At 45.7% G+C, this 20,751-nt stretch overlaps 1 protein-coding gene across 1 annotated transcript in view; it reads right to left on the bottom strand.

The window, feature by feature from the left end:
* LOC310857666 (CTD small phosphatase-like protein 2-A) overlaps positions 1 to 20,751 on the bottom strand; it is a 45,334-nt gene that overhangs the window by 10,837 nt on the left and 13,746 nt on the right. The window contains exons 4-12 of the mRNA XM_083763446.1: positions 19,570 to 19,651; positions 18,719 to 18,832; positions 18,121 to 18,327; positions 17,660 to 17,741; positions 16,737 to 16,848; positions 13,343 to 13,429; positions 12,907 to 12,969; positions 9,792 to 9,871; positions 8,983 to 9,109 (exon numbers count right to left, since the gene is read on the bottom strand). Coding sequence (XP_083619572.1) covers positions 8,983 to 9,109; positions 9,792 to 9,871; positions 12,907 to 12,969; positions 13,343 to 13,429; positions 16,737 to 16,848; positions 17,660 to 17,741; positions 18,121 to 18,327; positions 18,719 to 18,832; positions 19,570 to 19,651 — 954 coding nt within the window. The remainder of the gene's footprint in view (positions 1 to 8,982; positions 9,110 to 9,791; positions 9,872 to 12,906; positions 12,970 to 13,342; positions 13,430 to 16,736; positions 16,849 to 17,659; positions 17,742 to 18,120; positions 18,328 to 18,718; positions 18,833 to 19,569; positions 19,652 to 20,751) is intronic.

Below are 20,751 nucleotides of genomic sequence, written 5' to 3'. Positions count from 1 at the left end.
TAAAGTGCTCTGAAGAGCTTACAGCTGCCTGGAGCCCTATTTTAAAGTGCTCTGAAGAGCTTACAGCTGCCTGGAGCCCTATTTTTTTTTTTGTAAACTTTATTTTTACATTTCTTTATCGTTCATACATTTTGTCATTACATTACATTACATGTAAGCAAGTAAATACACAAAACACACAAACATATACGACCCTCCCCCCCTCCCCCCTCCCCCCTAGGCTAAAACAAAAATAAAATAAAATAAAAAAGTGGTGGGACAAAGCAGTGGACAATCATAGATCAAAAAATAAATAAAAAATAGTCAAGACAGGGACATAGTCGGGCACAGTCGGACACAGTACAGGTTATAGTTCACTGAAATGAAAAGTCTTCAACAAACTCCACAAAGGCACTCCAAGCTAGGACAAAGTTTTTTTGGGCTCTGTCTACTTTATATCTGAGTTTTTCCAGAGGCAGGAATGATAGAACTTCTTTCAACCATTGTTGAAAGGAAGGCGCCTTATCGGACTTCCAATTAAGGAGGATCAGTCTACGGGCTAATAGGGATGCAAATGCCAAAGCATTTGCTTGTGGAGATGTGAGTGTACAGTCTGGGGGAATTATGCCAAAAATGGCAGTGTGAAAAGAAGGGGTCACCACTGTATCACACATATGAGAGAATACGTCAAATATTCGCTTCCAGTAGGTAGTGAGGGAAGGACACATCCAAAACATGTGGCCTAACGAGGCTGGGGTCTGGCCACATCTTGGGCATCCAGGGTCTGGCATGTTAAAGAGCCTGGCCAGCTTATCCCCTGAATAGTGGAGTCGATGTAGTATCTTAAATTGAATTAAACCATGGCGTATGCACATTGAAGAGGTGTGAATACGTAGAAGACTGTCCTCCCACATCTCCTCAGGGAGCTCCACACCCAGATCTCTCTCCCAGGCAGCTTTTGCTTTATCCCAGGTTACTGGTTTTAGATTCCATATCAAATCATAAATCACAGACACACGTTTTTTTGCAGCGGGGCTAAGTTCCAATATAATGTCCAATTGATTTTTGGGTGGTAAGTAAGGGTATGAAGGAAGTTTTTTCTGAGTAAAACTGCGAATTTGAAGAAACCTAAAGAAATGAGATCTGGGTATATTATGATCTGTAGTAAGTGTTTCAAAAGAAATGAACTTCTCGTCAGAAAAGAGATCACAGAAAAACACCAGTCCATTCCTGTGCCAATGTTGAAATGCATTATCCATCATTGATGGGGGGAAAAACTGATTGTTGGCCACTGGGAAAAATCTAGTACCGAGCTGGTTCAAGCCAAAGTGCTTTCGGAACTGTAACCATATTCTGAGTGAGGCTCTAACCACCGGGTTTGTAGATTGTATGGTACGGCCAGATGGTAATGGGGATGTGAGTATTGGCAAAGGATTGGACAACAACTCCATATGGACCCAATCTGGTCCCTCTTCATAGTCATATGTATATCTCCAATGTAAACATTTTACAATATTTGCAGCCCAATAGTACCACATAAAGTTTGGTAAGCCAAGTCCCCCAGCTTCCCTAGGGACCTCTAAGTACATTTTTTTCATCCTGGGGTTTGAATTATTCCAAATAAAAGATGAGATTAACCTATCTATTTGTTTAAATGTTTTCTTTGTTATGAATATAGGGATCATTTGGAAGAGATAGAGAAACCTAGGTAGAATTGTCATTTTAACTGTGTTAATACGGCCAGCTAGTGAGATCGGAAGTGTCGACCATCTTTTAAAGTCCTGTGTTGTTCGTTCAACCAATGTTTTGAAATTATGACTATATAGTTCATCCATTGTGCGTGTGACTTTCACTCCTAGGTAGGTGAACACCTTGGTTTCAAGTTTAAATGGAAAACGAGAATAATCTCCGTCAGTATGGGCTATTGGGAAGAGTAAGCTCTTAGAATAATTTAATTTATAGCCAGACAGGCGACCAAAATGGTCCAGAGTGAGCAGGACTTTTGGTATCGACTCTGCTGGGTTGGATATATACAGGAGCAAGTCATCTGCATACAACGAAACCTTATGAATTCTACCCCCTCTGGAGATACCAGCAATGTCATCGTCTGCCCTGATAGCTATGGCGAGAGGTTCAATCGCTAAGTCGAACAGGTACGGGGAGAGACCACAGCCCTGTCTGCAGGACCTATGGAGCGGAAAGTAGTCAGAGGTGTTATTATTTGTCCGTACTGCAGACATAGGAGTGTCACAGATTATTTTGACCCAGGCTAAAAACGACGGACCGAAGCCAAACCTCTCTAGGACCGCGAACAGGTATTGCCACTCAATCCTGTCAAACGCCTTGGCTGCGTCCAGCGAGGTCACGACCTCTGACCTCTGCCCCTCGGGGTGAGGTTCGTATAAGACATTAAACAGGCGTCGCATGTTGTAGAATGACTGCCTCCCTGGTACGAAGCCGGTCTGGTCTTGGCTGAGAATAAGCGGAACTACAGATTCAATACGGGTGGCTAGTATTTTTGTAAGAATCTTGTAGTCACAATTTAACAGGCTTATTGGCCGGTATGAGCCACACAGCAGGGGGTCTTTATCCTTTTTAAGCAGTACTGATATGATGGCCTGAGCCATAGTCGGAGGCAGTTGACGTTGTTCAAGTATTTCCTTATACAGTTGGCTGAGAATCGGGGCTATTTTAGTCGCAAATTCTTTATAGATTTCTATTGAAAATCCATCTGGCCCCGGTGCCTTGCCACTCTGCATTAACTTAATCGCCTGTAAGACGTCAGCCGTTGAAATATTTCTGTCTATCTGTACCCGGGCCTGAGGAGTGATTTCCGGTATAGTTAAGCCATCTAGGAAGGCTTCGATGCTTGATGGGTCAGCAGGTGATTCAGATGTATAAAGGGCCGTATAGTATTGTTTAAATCGATTGTTTATTTCTATGGGGTTGGTGGTTCTCCCTCCTGCTGATGTATTGATTTCGGGGATAGCACTGGTGGCTGCTGCTTGTCTAATCTGGTGAGCAAGGAGTTTTCCAGCTTTGTCTCCGTGTTCATAAAATTTCTGCCTTGATTTGAAAAACAGCTGTTCTGTTTGTTTAATAGAAAGGTTGTCATATTCTGTTTTCAGCAGTAGCTTTTCCTTGTAGAGTTCAGGTGTTGGGGTGTCGGCATATAAGCGGTCCATTTCAGCTATACTATTAGATAGGTCACTCAGACGCTGCTTATATTTCTTTCTCACATGTGCAGTGTAGGATATGATCTGGCCCCTGAGATATGCTTTAAGAGCCTCCCAGATTATTGATAGTGACATACCTGGTGTCTGGTTGATTTCCATAAAAGAATCAATATGTTGAGAGATTAGCGTCTTAAAAGAGTCTCTAGACAGCAATAAAGGATCGAACCGCCAAGTACGTTGGGGTTTGACACACTCTGGGAAGTTGATGTCTAACTGCACCGGGCTATGATCAGATATGACAATGCTATTGTACTGTCTAACAAGAAGAAATCAATCCTACTGTACGAGTGATGGACAGGGGAAAAAAAGGAGTATTGTCTAGCAGATGGGTTGGCTTTCCTCCATGGGTCAAAAAGTGCATATGATTCTATGAATGATTGAATAACAGCGCCAGCTTTCGAGATCTTACTATTTGGTCTGGGGTTCGATCTGTCCCGCTGTGGTTCCAAAACCAGGTTAAAATCCCCCCCCCAATATAGTTGGTGACTGTTGAGGTCAGGGAGTGCAGCCATAAAGTTAGTGAAGAAGGTTGGGTCATCCCAGTTTGGACCGTATACATTGGCTAATGCCACAAGAGTGCCATAGAGGTTGCCCGTCACAATCACATATCTCCCTCTGGAATCAGCTATAGTCTGCAGCGGGACAAACGGAACACCTTTTCTAATCAGAATAGCCGCGCCTCGTGTCCTATTCTCATTCCTAGAGCAGAAAACCTGCCCTATCCAAGCCTTTTTTAATTTTGCATGTTCACTCGAACGCAAATGAGTCTCCTGTAAGAACATTAAATCTGAGCCCAGAGATTTTAGATGTGCAAAAACCCTACTACGCTTTACCGGGTTATGAATTCCCTTAATATTCCAGCTTACAAAGCGAAGATGTCCTGGAGTATTAGTCATTATACAGTATGAGTGGGTAAATGGATAAAAGTGAAAACATGTAGAAGAAAATGAACAGTCCCTGCTTACTAACCACTAAACAAAAACAAAAACAAAAAACGAGCCTAAAAAAACTATGCTGATCTACAATACCCCCTGAGATCGCATACCCCATTGTTGCTATCTAGCTGTCAAGCTAACAAAACGCAACAAAAGCAAGCCACGGCCTGTCATTACAGAAAGTAAATAATATAATCTGTCATTACTCATTAGAGTAGACTAGATTTTCCCCTAAAACGGGGCGAATAGAACAAATGAGAGAAACCCAACAACAACAACATGCGCAATAAAAAAAATAAAAATAAAAGAACCTCGAGCCATAGTCAAGACAAGAGCTCCATGGCATTTTCCAAAAGGAAACAAAGCAGCAACAGCTTTACAGTAAAAGAGCAGAAATAAAAATAAAAAACAAATAAAGAAGGCCATAAAGACTATTATTAAATGTTCCATCAGTAGCTTATTAATGATAAACAATAATTGTTAATGAAATATTTAGCTTGTGGCCATATACTGTATAAGCCGTGCATAGAATGTGTTTTATAAAGGCTATAAAGCCTGTAATACTATCAATATTCTAGACAATTTGGGACAGAACAGGAAATATTATATATCTAATCATAAACTAAGACACCCATGTTCCATCGATTGTATGTTGATATGGCAAAATAGTTTTAAGATGTAGCAAATTAGTTATTCAGGCAGACTGCTCTGCTGAATTATTAGCTTTATGTGCTGAGAACAGGGGGAAAGAGGTAAAAAAAAGAAAAAGTAGTGATAATAAAATACAGTTTAGTCTGATGACCGCCAGATGGAGCTCTCGTTCCTCAGTTACAAAGGGGCCGCTGAGGGCCGACAGCCGATCAAGGCGGGACCGGGACAAAAGTGTAAAACCGGATACGGAACTGGAATTATCGGCTATTGCGCCGTTAGGCCGGAACCCCGCGCATGTCGCGTATGGACCGCCCAGAGCCATATAATAGGCTCTGGGACAGCTGTCTGAGTTGGCGCGGTGTAAAAGTATAATAATATTGCCAATATAAGCTCTAGATGTACATAGAGGTAGAACGTTACAGTTAAATGAACTATCGAAGGAAAATAGTAATAAAATAAAAAAAAGGATAGAAAGAGATGGAAGAATAAAAAATAAAGATACAGATTTAAGACAGTACCCCCCCCCCCCCTCCCAGTGAGGAACGTTAGCACTGCAGCACGCAGCACAATGCTACATGCTACAATGTCAACCAGCCCAGCACAACAATCAACCACACAACAACCAGAGAACATAAGCGCTATAGAGGCTGTACATATTATTCAGTCACGCACGTACGCACGCACGTACATACATAACGAGTTATTATACCTGACAAATACGATAATTATAAAATAAAATGCCTTAGTTATAATGTGTCATGTCCCAAAGAGCGAGAGAACTATGCATACAGGGCAGGATAGCCACACTTAGCTCTTTTGGTAGGAAATCACGCCGGTGAATCGGTGCTTGGAGTCCACTGGTTTACGAACTCCATTGCTCGCGAAGCGTCGGTGAAGGAACGTTCATTCTCCCCTGGGAGACTGACCCGGAGGGTAGCGGGGAAGTACAGCTTGGCGACGGCTCCATTGATAGCTTTTACTTTCTGGCGGACATCTCCAAAGGCTTTTCTCTTCTTCCTCACAGCGTCGGTGTAGTCGGGCCAGAGAGACACATTCATCCCCTGATAGGAGAGGGAACCTTGGGTAGCTTTGCGCAGCATCTCGTCTCTGTCCCGGGTGTAGTGTACTTTCATAATGAACATACGAGGGGGGTCTCCCGGCGCCGGTCTTGGTCGCAATGATCTGTGAGCTCGGTCCAGTAAGGGAGCCTCAGGCAGCTGGAACAGTTCTTTTAAAAGTTCTGAAACAAACTCTGTCGGTCTCCCCATTTCTAACCCCTCCCGGACCCCCAATAAACGCAAATTCTGGCGTCTGGACCTATTTTCAGCATCTTCAGAACGTGCTTGTAGGGTTCGCACTTCTTCTTTGAGCCGGTCCACTGTGGTCTGAAGATCCGTAACACAGTCACCGGTAAAAGTGGCAGATTTTTCTAACTCCAAGAGGCGTTCCTCATGCGAAGTTAGTGCGGCCTGTACGCCGGCAATTGAGGCGACCAGCTCGTGCTTTACGGATTTAATTTCGGCGTGCAGGTCCTGGTTGGCTGATTCAATCTTAGCAAAAACAGAGTCTTTAAGTGAGTTCAGTGCTTCAGATAGCAGCTTCGGAGTAAGTGCGCCTCCAGAGTCTTCCTCCTCGTCCGAGGTGCACTGGGGCTTAGCATTAGCAGAAGAAGCCGGCTCGATGTTAGCAGTAGCATTAGCCCCATTCTTTGAAGACTTGCCTCTGGGTCCGCGGCTCATTGTAGCTTCGGTACTGCGACTTATTTATGACCAAACGAGTATATAGATGTAATGTTGTTGTTTTGTTGGGTCCCACTTCAGTTAGGACAGATTAAAAGTAAAATATTAAATAGACCTTGCGGAGCTTGCAGAAAACGCGTCTACATCCTAGGTTGTACAACAGCGCCCCCCTGGAGCCCTATTTTAAAGTGCTCTGAAGAGCTTACAGCTGCCTGGAGCCCTATTTTAAAGTGCTCTGAAGAGCTTACAGCTGCCTGGAGCCCTATTTTAAAGTGCTCTGAAGAGCTTACAGCTGCCTGGAGCCCTATTTTAAAGTGCTCTGAAGAGCTTACAGCTGCCTGGAGCCCTATTTTAAAGTGCTCTGAAGAGCTTACAGCTGCCTGGAGCCCTATTTTAAAGTGCTCTGAAGAGCTTACAGCTGCCTGGAGCCCTATTTTAAAGTGCTCTGAAGAGCTTACAGCTGCCTGGAGCCCTATTTTAAAGTGCTCTGAAGAGCTTACAGCTGCCTGGTGCCCTATTTTAAAGTGCTCTGAAGAGCTTACAGCTGCCTGGAGCCCTATTTTAAAGTGCTCTGAAGAGCTTACAGCTGCCTGGTGCCCTATTTTCCAACAGTCTGTAGACAAATCTGGAATCTGGAAAAAGTCACTAATAATTCCTGTTCCCAAAGTATCTTGTTCCTCTGTGAACAAAGATTATAGACCTATTGCTTTAACTTGTGGGGTTATGAAATGTTTTGAGACAATTATCGTGAACTCACTTAAGTCTCTTAGGTGGCTTCCTTTATGGATCCTTTACAATTGGCTTACAGGGCTGGGCGCAGCACGGAGGATGCTGTAGTCAGTATAACCCATTTAATTAGCAAGCACTTGGAGGAGCCAAAGGCGTATGCTCGTGTCCTTTTTGCAGACTTCAGTTCTGCTTTTGATACTGTAAGCCCTCTGTTACTTGTCAAAAAGCTAAATAACATGAATGTAAATCCATTCATCATTAGATGGTTCCACTCCATGTTAACAAACAGATAACAGGTAAAGGTGAACTCAGTACTCTAAATTGTGTAGCACAGGTGTGCCACAAGGGGGGGTGAGTTCACCATTTATTTTCACTGCCTACACAAATGACTGCAGAAGCAGTCAGCCACTGTAACTGCAACTGCACTGTAATAGTCAGCCTGTTGAGGGGTGTTGAACACCCGGTGGGTTATATCAGTGAGATCAATAACTTTAAAGACTTTAAAGAAAGTGTGATAATAGCCACCTTATGTTAAACACCACAAAAACCAAAGAGATGATCTTCGATCCAAAAGGTGTCCACATCCATGACCCAGTGGTCATGGGGGGCAGGTTGTATCATATAAGTACCTGGGGATCCAAATGGACAACCAGCTCAAATGGAACGTCCATGTGGACTATCTGTGTGCCAAATTGGCACAACGCTTGCACTTTCTCCGCAGGCTCAGGCTCTTTGGTGTGAGCAAGGGAGTCATGTCAACCTTCTATGATGCAGTGCTAGGTAGCATTATTAGATATGGAGTCATGTCAACCTTCTATGATGCAGTGCTAGGTAGCATTATTAGATATGGCATGTCAGCTTGGTTTGGGACACTCTCTGTCCAGCTCAAATCTAGAATAGCCAAAATGGAAAAAACAGCCATGAAGGTAATTGGTAGGAAAGATTCTCCATCTCTTTGAGAAAACGGTGCTCAGTCTGTCAAATAGAGTGTTGTCTGATCCTTCACATATATTATCTTCAGAGTATGAGCTGTTACCCTCTGGTAGACGCTACAGAGCGTGTCGTTGCAAGAGCAACCGCTTCAAACTTTATTTTCTTCGCACTTCAATTGTTCTACTAAACAACCGCCACATAGTTCATAGTTCTTAGCGGGGAAGGGACTTCTTGACCTTCATCAGTTATTTATTGCACTTTACTGTGATTGTGATACTATAAACTGTGAATACTCTGGCACTTTTTTATATTATATACCTTCTCTTATTGCAATTTGCACTTCTCTTGTGATACTCTTGTGACTTGTACTTTGCTGCTACTGTGTACTGTCTTTGTGTATTGTCTGTCTGTTTTAAAAAGCGTTGATGTGTATGTACAAATGCACTTTTCCCCTCGTTGGACAATAAAGTATATCTCATCTCATCATCTCTTCCCAGGATGGTATAATGTATTATTATCCCATTCTGACCGGGCACCCATTTTGGTGTCAGCATCATGTTATGCTTTAGCTATTGAAAAATAGCAGATCTACAAGCTCATATCGCGCCACCGAGTGGCGCGATACGAGCTTGTAGGTCTGCTATTTTTGAAAAATCGAAGACACTTTTAATATCTGATCTCAGGTCAGAATGGGTTCATAATGAAACTGTCAGGATGTAATAGACATTTTTAGAATCTGATCTCAGGTGAGAATGGGTTAAATTATAGTAGTAGTATTACCTGGTAGGCGAAGGCTTGAGGCGAGTTGTCTATGATGATGGTCTTAGACAGATCTCTTCCCAGGATGGTCAGGTCTTTGATGTAGTTTCCCTGAACGCATACGCAGTGCTCCCGGAACAGCCTGTGTCTGATTGGGTTAGGACAGAACGAGGTTTAGCCAATCAGAAACACGCAGTGCTCCCGGAACAGCCTGTGTCTGATTGGGTTAGGACAGAACGAGGTTTAGCCAATCAGAAACACGCAGTGCTCCCGGAACAGCCTGTGTCTATGATTGGGTTAGGACAGAACGAGGTTTAGCCAATCAATTTACAATTTACAATTTAGGCATTTAGCAGACGCTCTTGATCCAGAGCGACTTACATTTAAGCAAAAACAAAGCATGTCATACATCACATATATAAAAAGTAGTTATCATGAATCGTGTATAAGCTAAGAACGTAACAGTGGAGTATCTATATGTCAACTATACATACTATACTATATTATATAATATATAATATTACGAGCTACGAGCTTGTAGGTCTGCTATTTTTTTTAAATCGAAGAACGACTGACATAGAAACATCAGAAAGCTGTCAGGATGTACTGTAGAAGAACATTTTTAGAATCTGATCTCAGGTCAGAATGGGATAAACAAACATTATGTTAATTGATGTCGTAAGATGATAAGAGCGCCCCTCACTTCACAGGGGTGTGATTTTTTTTATCTCCATTTTAAAATAAATGTGGTTCCATTTATGCACTCTGTTACAGACCCCCCCCCCCCCACACACACACACACACACACATTGACTGTGTCAGTCACTAACCTGACCAGTAGTTTCTTGGGGTCCAGGATGTTCAGTAATTTATCAGCGTAAACTTTCTTAGAAGCTGTGAAGAGTATGATCTGTAAAACAGAGTTATAGATCCATTAGATCTGTGAAGATCCTAAAGGCCTCACCGAGGGTTGTTGGGCTTCCTCCTCACAGAGGACACAGGCTGGGGCGCTAACCCACACTGCTCACCTCCTCATGGAGGACACAGGCTGGGGCGCTAACCCACACTGCTCACCTCCTCATGGAGGACACAGGCTGGGGCGCTAACCCACACTGCTCACCTCCTCATGGAGGACACAGGCTGGGGCCCTAACCCACACTGCTCCCCTCCTCATGGAGGACACAGGCTGGGGCGCTAACCCACACTGCTCACCTCCTCATGGAGGACACAGGCTGGGGCGCTAACCCACACTGCTCACCTCCTCATGGAGGACACAGGCTGGGGCGCTAACCCACACTGCTCACCCCTCATGAAGGACACAGGCTGGGGCGCTAACCCACACTGCTCACCTCCTCATGGAGGACACAGGCTGGGGCGCTAACCCACACTGCTCACCTCCTCATGGAGGACACAGGCTGGGGCGCTAACCCACACTGCTCCCCTCCTCATGGAGGACACAGGCTGGGGCGCTAACCCACACTGCTCCCCTCCTCATGGAGGACACAGGCTGGGGCGCTAACCCACACTGCTCACCTCCTCACGGAGGACACAGGCTGGGGCGCTAACCCACACTGCTCACCTCCTCAGAGGACACAGGCTGGGGCGCTAACCCACACTGCTCCCCTCCTCATGGAGGACACAGGCTGGGGCGCTAACCCACACTGCTCCCCTCCTCATGGAGGACACAGGCTGGGGCGCTAACCCACACTGCTCCCCTCCTCATGGAGGACACAGGCTGGGGCGCTAACCCACACTGCTCACCTCCTCATGGAGGACACAGGCTGGGGCGCTAACCCACACTGCTCACCTCCTCATGGAGGACACAGGCTGGGGCGCTAACCCACACTGCTCCCCTCCTCATGGAGGACACAGGCTGGGGCGCTAACCCACACTGCTCACCTCCTCATGGAGGACACAGGCTGGGGCGCTAACCCACACTGCTCCCCTCCTCATGGAGGACACAGGCTGGGGCGCTAACCCACACTGCTCACCTCCTCATGGAGGACACAGGCTGGGGCGCTAACCCACACTGCTCACCTCCTCATGGAGGACACAGGCTGGGGCGCTAACCCACACTGCTCACCTCCTCATGGAGGACACAGGCTGGGGCGCTAACCCACACTGCTCACCTCCTCATGGAGGACACAGGCTGGGGCGCTAACCCACACTGCTCCCCTCCTCATGGAGGACACAGGCTGGGGCGCTAACCCACACTGCTCACCTCCTCATGGAGGACACAGGCTGGGGCGCTAACCCACACTGCTCCACTCCTCATGGAGGACACAGGCTGGGGCGCTAACCCACACTGCTCACCTCCTCATGGAGGACACAGGCTGGGGCGCTAACCCACACTGCTCACCTCCTCATGGAGGACACAGGCTGGGGCGCTAACCCACACTGCTCACCTCCTCATGGAGGACACAGGCTGGGGCGCTAACCCACACTGCTCACCTCCTCATGGAGGACACAGGCTGGGGCGTTAACCCACACTGCTCACCTCCTCATGGAGGACACAGGCTGGGGCGCTAACCCACACTGCTCACCTCCTCACGGAGGACACAGGCTGGGGCGCTAACCCACACTGCTCACCTCCTCATGGAGGACACAGGCTGGGGCGCTAACCCACACTGCTCACCTCCTCATGGAGGACACAGGCTGGGGCGCTAACCCACACTGCTCACCTCCTCATGGAGGACACAGGCTGGGGCGCTAACCCACACTGCTCACCTCATGGAGGACACAGGCTGGGGGCGCTAACCCACACTGCTCACCTCCTCATGGAGGACACAGGCTGGGGCGCTAACCCACACTGCTCACCTCCTCATGGGGGCGCTAACCCACACTGCTCACCTCCTCATGGGGGCGCTAACCCACACTGCTCACCTCCTCATGGAGGACACAGGCTGGGGCGCTAACCCACACTGCTCACCTCCTCATGGAGGACACAGGCTGGGGCGCTAATCCACACTGCTCACCTCCTCATGGAGGACACAGGCTGGGGCGCTAACCCACACTGCTCACCTCCTCATGGGGGCGCTAACCCACACTGCTCACCTCCTCATGGGGGCGCTAACCCACACTGCTCACCTCCTCATGGAGGACACAGGCTGGGGCGCTAACCCACACTGCTCACCTCCTCATGGAGGACACAGGCTGGGGCGCTAATCCACACTGCTCACCTCCTCATGGAGGACACAGGCTGGGGCGCTAACCCACACTGCTCACCTCCTCATGGAGGACACAGGCTGGGGCGCTAACCCACACTGCTCCCCTCCTCATGGAGGACACAGGCTGGGGCGCTAACCCACACTGCTCACCTCCTCATGGAGGACACAGGCTGGGGCGCTAACCCACACTGCTCACCTCCTCATGGAGGACACAGGCTGGGGCGCTAACCCACACTGCTCACCTCCTCATGGAGGACACAGGCTGGGGCGCTAACCCACACTGCTCACCTCCTCAGAGGACACAGGCTGGGGCGCTAATCCACACTGCTCACCTCCTCATGGAGGACACAGGCTGGGGCGCTAACCCACACTGCTCACCTCCTCATGGAGGACACAGGCTGGGGCGCTAACCCACACTGCTCCCCTCCTCATGGAGGACACAGGCTGGGGCGCTAACCCACACTGCTCACCTCCTCATGGAGGACACAGGCTGGGGCGCTAACCCACACTGCTCACCTCCTCATGGAGGACACAGGCTGGGGCGCTAACCCACACTGCTCACCTCCTCATGGAGGACACAGGCTGGGGCGCTAACCCACACTGCTCACCTCCTCAGAGGACACAGGCTGGGGCGCTAACCCACACTGCTCACCCGGGTGCCGTCTACATTCCGGCTGCCACCTGTCTCTCTGGTGGTCACCAGACTATACCCGGTTGTCACATAGTCTATTAGATGTATGTTATACATTAAAATAGATATTTGTAACATAGATCTCACCTCATACATCTGAGCCATGCGCTCCAGAAACTCACGGAAGAACGGCCTCAGACGCACATAGACCTTCAAAATAAAACACAGACCTTCAAAATAAAACACAGACCTTCAGAATAAAACACATAGACCTTCAGAATAAAACACATAGACCTTCAGAATAAAACACAGACCTTCAAAATAAAACACATAGACCTTCAAAATAAAACACATAGACCTTCAGAATAAAACACAGACCTCCAAAATAAAACACAGACCTTCAAAATAAAACACATAGACCTTCAGAATAAAACACATAGACCTTCAGAATAAAACACATAGACCTTCAGAATAATCTTTAAATCATTAAAATGTGTACATATTATTACGGGGATAGGGGGTCATAGAGGGGTCATAGAGGGGTTATAGGGGGTCATAGAGGGGTCATAGGGTCATGACCTACCTGGTAAACGACATCCTGGAACAGTACAGGGAAGGTCAGAGCAGAATCATCTAACTCGTTCAGACTGCAGTGAACCAGAGTCTCATCCTAAAGTAATAGATTACATTACATTATTACATTACTACAGTTCAGACTGCAGTGAACCAGAGTCTCATCCTAAACGGTTAATGTAATAGATTACATTACATTATTACATTACTACAGTTCAGACTGAAGTGAACCAGAGTCTCATCCTAAAGTAATAGATTACATTACATTATTACATTACTACAGTTCAGACTGAAGTGAACCAGAGTCTCATCCTAAAGGGTTCATGTAATAGATTACATTACATTACTACAGTTCAGACTGCAGTGAACCAGTCTCAGTAATACATTATATTATTGTTATTACATACAGTTCAGAGTAATAGATTATATTATTGTTATTACATTTATACAGTTCAGAGTAATAGATTATATTATTATTATTACATTTATACAGTTCAGAGTAATAGATTATATTATTATTATTACATTTATACAGTTCACTACATGTCACAGACGACAGCTAGACGCATACACAGCATTTAACATTAAAAGAACATCATATGTAACCTGTGCAAAACATCCAGCCACGCCCGCGACCGGTCATTACTTCACCACTACGACTAACCCTAACCCTAGCCCGGTGTCAACACTATGCTGCTGTTATGGATACACAGCCTGGTGTCAACACTATGCTGCTGTTATCGATACACAGCCTGGTGTCAACACTATGCTGCTGTTATCGATACACAGCCTGGTGTCAACACTATGCTGCTGTTATCGATACACAGCCTGGTGTCAACACTATGCTGCTGTTATGGATACACAGCCTGGTGTCAACACTATGCTGCTGTTATGGATACACAGCCTGGTGTCAACACTATGCTGCTGTTATCGATACACAGCCTGGTGTCAACACTATGCTGCTGTTATGGATACACAGCCTGGTGTCAACACTATGCTGCTGTTATGGATACACAGCCTGGTGTCAACACTATGCTGCTGTTATGGATACACAGCCTGGTGTCAACACTATGCTGCTGTTATCGATACACAGCCTGGTGTCAACACTATGCTGCTGTTATCGATACACAGCCTGGTGTCAACACTATGCTGCTGTTATCGATACACAGCCTGGTGTCAACACTATGCTGCTGTTATCGATACACAGCCTGGTGTCAACACTATGCTGCTGTTATGGATACACAGCCTGGTGTCAACACTATGCTGCTGTTATCGATACACAGCCTGGTGTCAACACTATGCTGCTGTTATGGATACACAGCCTGGTGTCAACACTATGCTGCTGTTATCGATACACAGCCTGGTGTCAACACTATGCTGCTGTTATCGATACACAGCCTGGTGTCAACACTATGCTGCTGTTATGGATACACAGCCCGGTGTCAACACTATGCTGCTGTTATCGATACACAGCCTGGTGTCAACACTATGCTGCTGTTATCGATACACAGCCTGGTGTCAACACTATGCTGCTGTTATGATACACAGCCTGGTGTCAACACTATGCTGCTGTTATCGATACACAGCCTGGTGTCAACACTATGCTGCTGTTATCGATACACAGCCCGGTGTCAACACTATGCTGCTGTTATGGATACACAGCCTGGTGTCAACACTATGCTGCTGTTATGGATACACAGCCCGGTGTCAACACTATGCTGCTGTTATCGATACACAGCCTGGTGTCAACACTATGCTGCTGTTATCGATACACAGCCTGGTGTCAACACTATGCTGCTGTTATCGATACACAGCCTGGTGTCAACACTATGCTGCTGTTATCGATACACAGCCTGGTGTCAACACTATGCTGCTGTTATCGATACACAGCCTGGTGTCAACACTATGCTGCTGTTATCGATACACAGCCTGGTGTCAACACTATGCTGCTGTTATGGATACACAGCCTGGTGTCAACACTATGCTGCTGTTATCGATACACAGCCTGGTGTCAACACTATGCTGCTGTTATCGATACACAGCCTGGTGTCAACACTATGCTGCTGTTATCGATACACAGCCTGGTGTCAACACTATGCTGCTGTTATGGATACACAGCCTGGTGTCAACACTATGCTGCTGTTATCGATACACAGCCTGGTGTCAACACTATGCTGCTGTTATCGATACACAGCCTGGTGTCAACACTATGCTGCTGTTATGGATACACAGCCTGGTGTCAACACTATGCTGCTGTTATCGATACACAGCCTGGTGTCAACACTATGCTGCTGTTATCGATACACAGCCTGGTGTCAACACTATGCTGCTGTTATCGATACACAGCCTGGTGTCAACACTATGCTGCTGTTATCGATACACAGCCTGGTGTCAACACTATGCTGCTGTTATGGATACACAGCCTGGTGTCAACACTATGCTGCTGTTATCGATACACAGCCTGGTGTCAACACTATGCTGCTGTTATGGATACACAGCCTGGTGTCAACACTATGCTGCTGTTATCGATACACAGCCTGGTGTCAACACTATGCTGCTGTTATCGATACACAGCCTGGTGTCAACACTATGCTGCTGTTATCGATACACAGCCTGGTGTCAACACTATGCTGCTGTTATGGATACACAGCCTGGTGTCAACACTATGCTGCTGTTATCGATACACAGCCTGGTGTCAACACTATGCTGCTGTTATCGATACACAGCCTGGTGTCAACACTATGCTGCTGTTATCGATACACAGCCTGGTGTCAACACTATGCTGCTGTTATGGATACACAGCCCGGTGTTAACACTATGCTGCTGTTATCGATACACAGCCTGGTGTCAACACTATGCTGCTGTTATGGATACACAGCCCGGTGTCAACACCACTCAACCAAACACAACGGAGGCTGTAGTACTACCACTAAAGTGCTCTCGTTTCCTCGTGCAGAAGCAGATCGTCTACTTTCACCGTTTCATAACTTTGATTTGTCGTAATGTTGGTCGTTGGTCGCAATAACACTTCTTACTGCTAGACCAGGTCTAGGTCTAGCAGAACCAGGTCTAATAGGACTAGACCAGGTCTAGGTCTAGCAGAACCAGGTCTAATAGGACTAGACCAGGTCTAGGTCTAGCAGAACCAGGTCTAATAGGACTAGACCAGATCCAGGTCTTACCAGGTCCAGGACTAAGGCTAACAGAAGCAGGTCTTACCAGGTCCAGGACTAAGGCTAACAGAAGCAGGTCTTACCAGGTCCAGGACTAAGGCTAACAGAAGCAGGTCTTACCAGGTCCAGGACTAAGGCTAACAGAAGCAGGTCTTACCAGGTCCAGGACTAAGGCTAACAGAAGCAGGTCTTACCAGGTCCAGGACTAAGGCTAACAGAAGCAGGTCTTACCAGGTCCAGGACTAAGGAGAACTCTGGAGAGCTCCGGGTCTTCAGAGGAAGAGCTGGTTTACGAGACAGTTGTTCCTCAGTCAGCCGAGGAATGTGTTTGATGAAGAAGAACCTGAACATGAAATATTATTCAATATTTAAGGGTAGAGTTATTTAAGGTATATTAAGGTTACGGTTTAGGGTATATTAGGGTACTTTAGGGTATATTAAGGTACTTTAGGGTATATTAGGGTACATTAAGGTACTTTAGGGTATATATTTTTTGATTGATAAATGCAAACAGCAATGTACAGTCAGGCTTTTTTGTCCAAAAAAGGATTTCACCGAAGAAAGACCTTGCGGCCTTGTTTCCATTCGGGTCCTATCCACTCACACATGACATGAATAATAAGTTAACACAGTAACAGTAAGTGATATAACAATAATAATTTACATTTCCTCTAAACATGAAATGTACAGTATTCACAGGTTGGGGCCGAAGGTTAATCGGAAGGGGGTTATTCGCACAAAGAGGCTCATTAGGGTACATTAAAGGGACACTTCACCCTTTTTGCAAAAAAATATATGTTAATGACGTTTAGAAGCTTTAGATCACTTTCCTGGGGGTAACTAACTAAGTCAAATTAACCTCAAATCAACCCCAAAAGATCGCAAAATATCACATTTTTTACAGCGACGCACAGAGACGGCGCGCGTGCACGATAGCGCACGATCACGCGGATTTCGGCCGTTTTTTGGTAAATTACATCCAACATTAGTGATATTAGCGAAAAAATATAATTTTTTGCTCTTTTGACCCCGCGATAACTGATATTGATTGTCATTCCGTTTTTTCCGTTAACGGGAGGTTTAGATTTTTCGATTAATTCCATTTTTTCCGTGAATTGTAGGCCAAGGGTTAAGGTACTTTAGGGTTTACTTACGGGTCAAAAACCTTCCAGTCTTCATCATATGAAGCTTCAGAAGGAACTGTGTGTGGAATCCGTGGAGGACTGAGATCTGACGCTGGAACAATACACATTATTATTATTATTATTATATTGTCTTACAGGATGAATAACACTATAGAACCATATTATATGGTATTACAGGATAAAGGGGCGTGGTCTATATAACCATATATGGTCTTACAGGATAAAGGGGCGTGGTCTATATAACCATATTTGGTCTTACAGGATAAAGGGGGCGTGGTCTATATAACCATATGTGGTCTTACAGGATAAAGGGGCGTGGTCTATATAACCATATTTGGTCTTACAGGATAAAGGGGCGTGGTCTATATAACCATATGTGGTCTTACAGGATAAAGGGGCGTGGTCTATATAACCATATATTGTCTTACAGGATAAAGGGGCGTGGTCTATATAACCATATTTGGTCTTACAGGATAAAGGGGGCGTGGCCGTCTCAGTGACCATCTCTGCTTCCTCTACAGCAGGAAGTGGGCCGTCCTCCAGGTGGGCGTGGCTAACTATGACGTCTTCTTCTTCTTCTGTGGTGCTGGGAGGAACCTCCTCTGCCTGCTCGATGACATCATCCAGCTGCTCGACGACATCATCCGCCTCGACCGGCAGACCGCACGACTCTGACCCTGAAACATGGTCACATGACGGACAAGACTTGTGTTCAGCCAATCAACAGACAGACACACGATATCTGACCTGAAACAATACAATGTTATTACAATGTATTGTTGCATCAGTCACAGTTCAAAGTTCAAACAGGTCTTAGAGGTCTAACAGGTCTAGTTATATAGAGATCTAACTCTGAGGGGACAGAGACAGAGTCAGACAGGAGTCAGCCGTAAGTAGGTTGCACGCTCTGCTCGCGCACAAGTAGGCCCTGTCATGGCCTAAGTTGGCAGCTGGACAGAGTGCATTAATTTTCATTTCATTTCATTTATTTATCCCGAACATATTAAAACATAAATGAACAGACAAAGGAAATAAAGGAATATCTATTATCCTTATTCCGAGTCTTACCAGAGAAGAAGTTGAAGACAGGAGAGAAGATGGTTCCCAGTAAAGTGCTGCGAGGTGGGCTGTAGGGGGCGCTGGAGTCACATTTAGCACCGTTGGTCTTCAATGGTTTACAGTCTGACATGACGACAAACAACACATTATAATTATTATAACCTAAACTACAGTCTGACATGACGACAAACAACACATTATAATTATTATAACCCAAACTACAGTCTGACATGACGACAAACAACACATTATAATTATTATAACCCAAACTACAGTCTGACATGACGACAAACTACACATTATAATTATTATAACCCAAACTACAGTCTGACATGACGACAAACTACACATTATAATTATTATAACCCAAACTACAGTCTGACATGACGACAAACAACACATTATAATTATTATAACCCAAACTACAGTCTGACATGACGACAAACTACACATTATAATTATTATAACCCAAACTACAGTCTGACATGACGACAAACAACACATTATAATTATTATAAACCAAACTACAGTCTGACATGACGACAAACAACACATTATAATTATTATAACCCAAACTACAGTGACATGACAAACATAGGGTTTACAACACATTATGATAAACATTATCATAAACTACACTTTTTTGGAAAACCGACAGCTAAAAATCAGAAAACACGTCCAATGTGTCGCGCACGCACACACACACACACACACACACACACACACACACACACACACACACACACACACACACACACACACACACACACACACACACACACACACACACACACACACACACACACACACACACACACACACACACACACACACACACACACACACACACAGGTTTTTACCTCTGGAGATGTTGTTCTGTGGTGTAGAAGTGATCAGGTTAGTGTCGTCAATACGACTCCTCTTAGCTGGAACTTCCTCTGCCTAAATTAAACAGATAAACAAAGTAAGGTAAGATTATTACCTACATTATCTAAACCATCATTATCATTATATATTAGCCACGCGGCTAATATGTCAGGTTTTCTCAGTAGTAAACTCCTATCCTCCTCCTGCCAACCGCCCTCCTCCTCCCAGCAATGAGCAGCAGCATGGAATCCTCCCTCGTTTGAGTAAGGACGCGCTGTGATTGGCCAGTAGTAGCTACTTTGAGTGGCAGTCGGTGGGAAACGCTCTCGCCACAGAATGTACTAGTAATCTGGCCATAATAATCATTCTGGGCGGCCCCGGCTGTTGGTACGCAGAAGCGCTTCCCGGCGCTTGATTGCCAGCGCATTATGAATTTTGACGATGCATGCGCACCTTCACAGAGGGGTAGGGTAGGGTTATATATGTACCTTCACAGAGGGGTAGGTAGGGTTATATATGTACCTTCACAGAGGGGTAGGGTAGGGTTATATATGTACCTTCACAGAGGGGTAGGGTAGGGTTATATATGCACCTTCACAGAGGGGTAGGGTAGGGTTATATATGTACCTTCACAGAGGGGTAGGTAGGGTTATATATGCACCTTCACAGAGGGGTAGGGTAGGGTTATATATGTACCTTCACAGAGGGGTAGGTAGGGTTATATATGTACCTTCACAGAGGGGTAGGGTTATATATGTACCTTCACAGAGGGGTAGGGTAGGGTTATATATGTACCTTCACAGAGGGGTAGGGTTATATATGTACCTTCACAGAGGGGTAGGGTAGGGTTATATATGTACCTTCACAGAGGGGTAAGGTAGGGTTATATATGTACCTTCACAGAGGGGTAGGGTAGGGTTATATATGTACCTTCACAGAGGGGTAGGGTTATATATGTACCTTCACAGAGGGGTAGGGTAGGGTTATATATGTACCTTCACAGAGGGGTAGGTAGGGTTATATATGTACCTTCACAGAGGGGTAGGGTTATATATGTACCTTCACAGAGGGGTAGGGTAGGGTTATATATGTACCTTCACAGAGGGGTAGGTAGGGTTATATATGTACCTTCACAGAGGGGTAGGGTTATATATGTACCTTCACAGAGGGGTAGG

The sequence above is a fragment of the Protomyctophum parallelum genome (genome assembly GCF_964188405.1).
Source record: "Protomyctophum parallelum genome assembly, chromosome: 4".
Taxonomy (NCBI): Eukaryota; Metazoa; Chordata; class Actinopteri; order Myctophiformes; family Myctophidae; genus Protomyctophum; species Protomyctophum parallelum.
The sequence above is the reverse complement of the archived record's forward strand: the minus strand, read 5'-3'. Positions and strand labels throughout refer to the sequence as shown.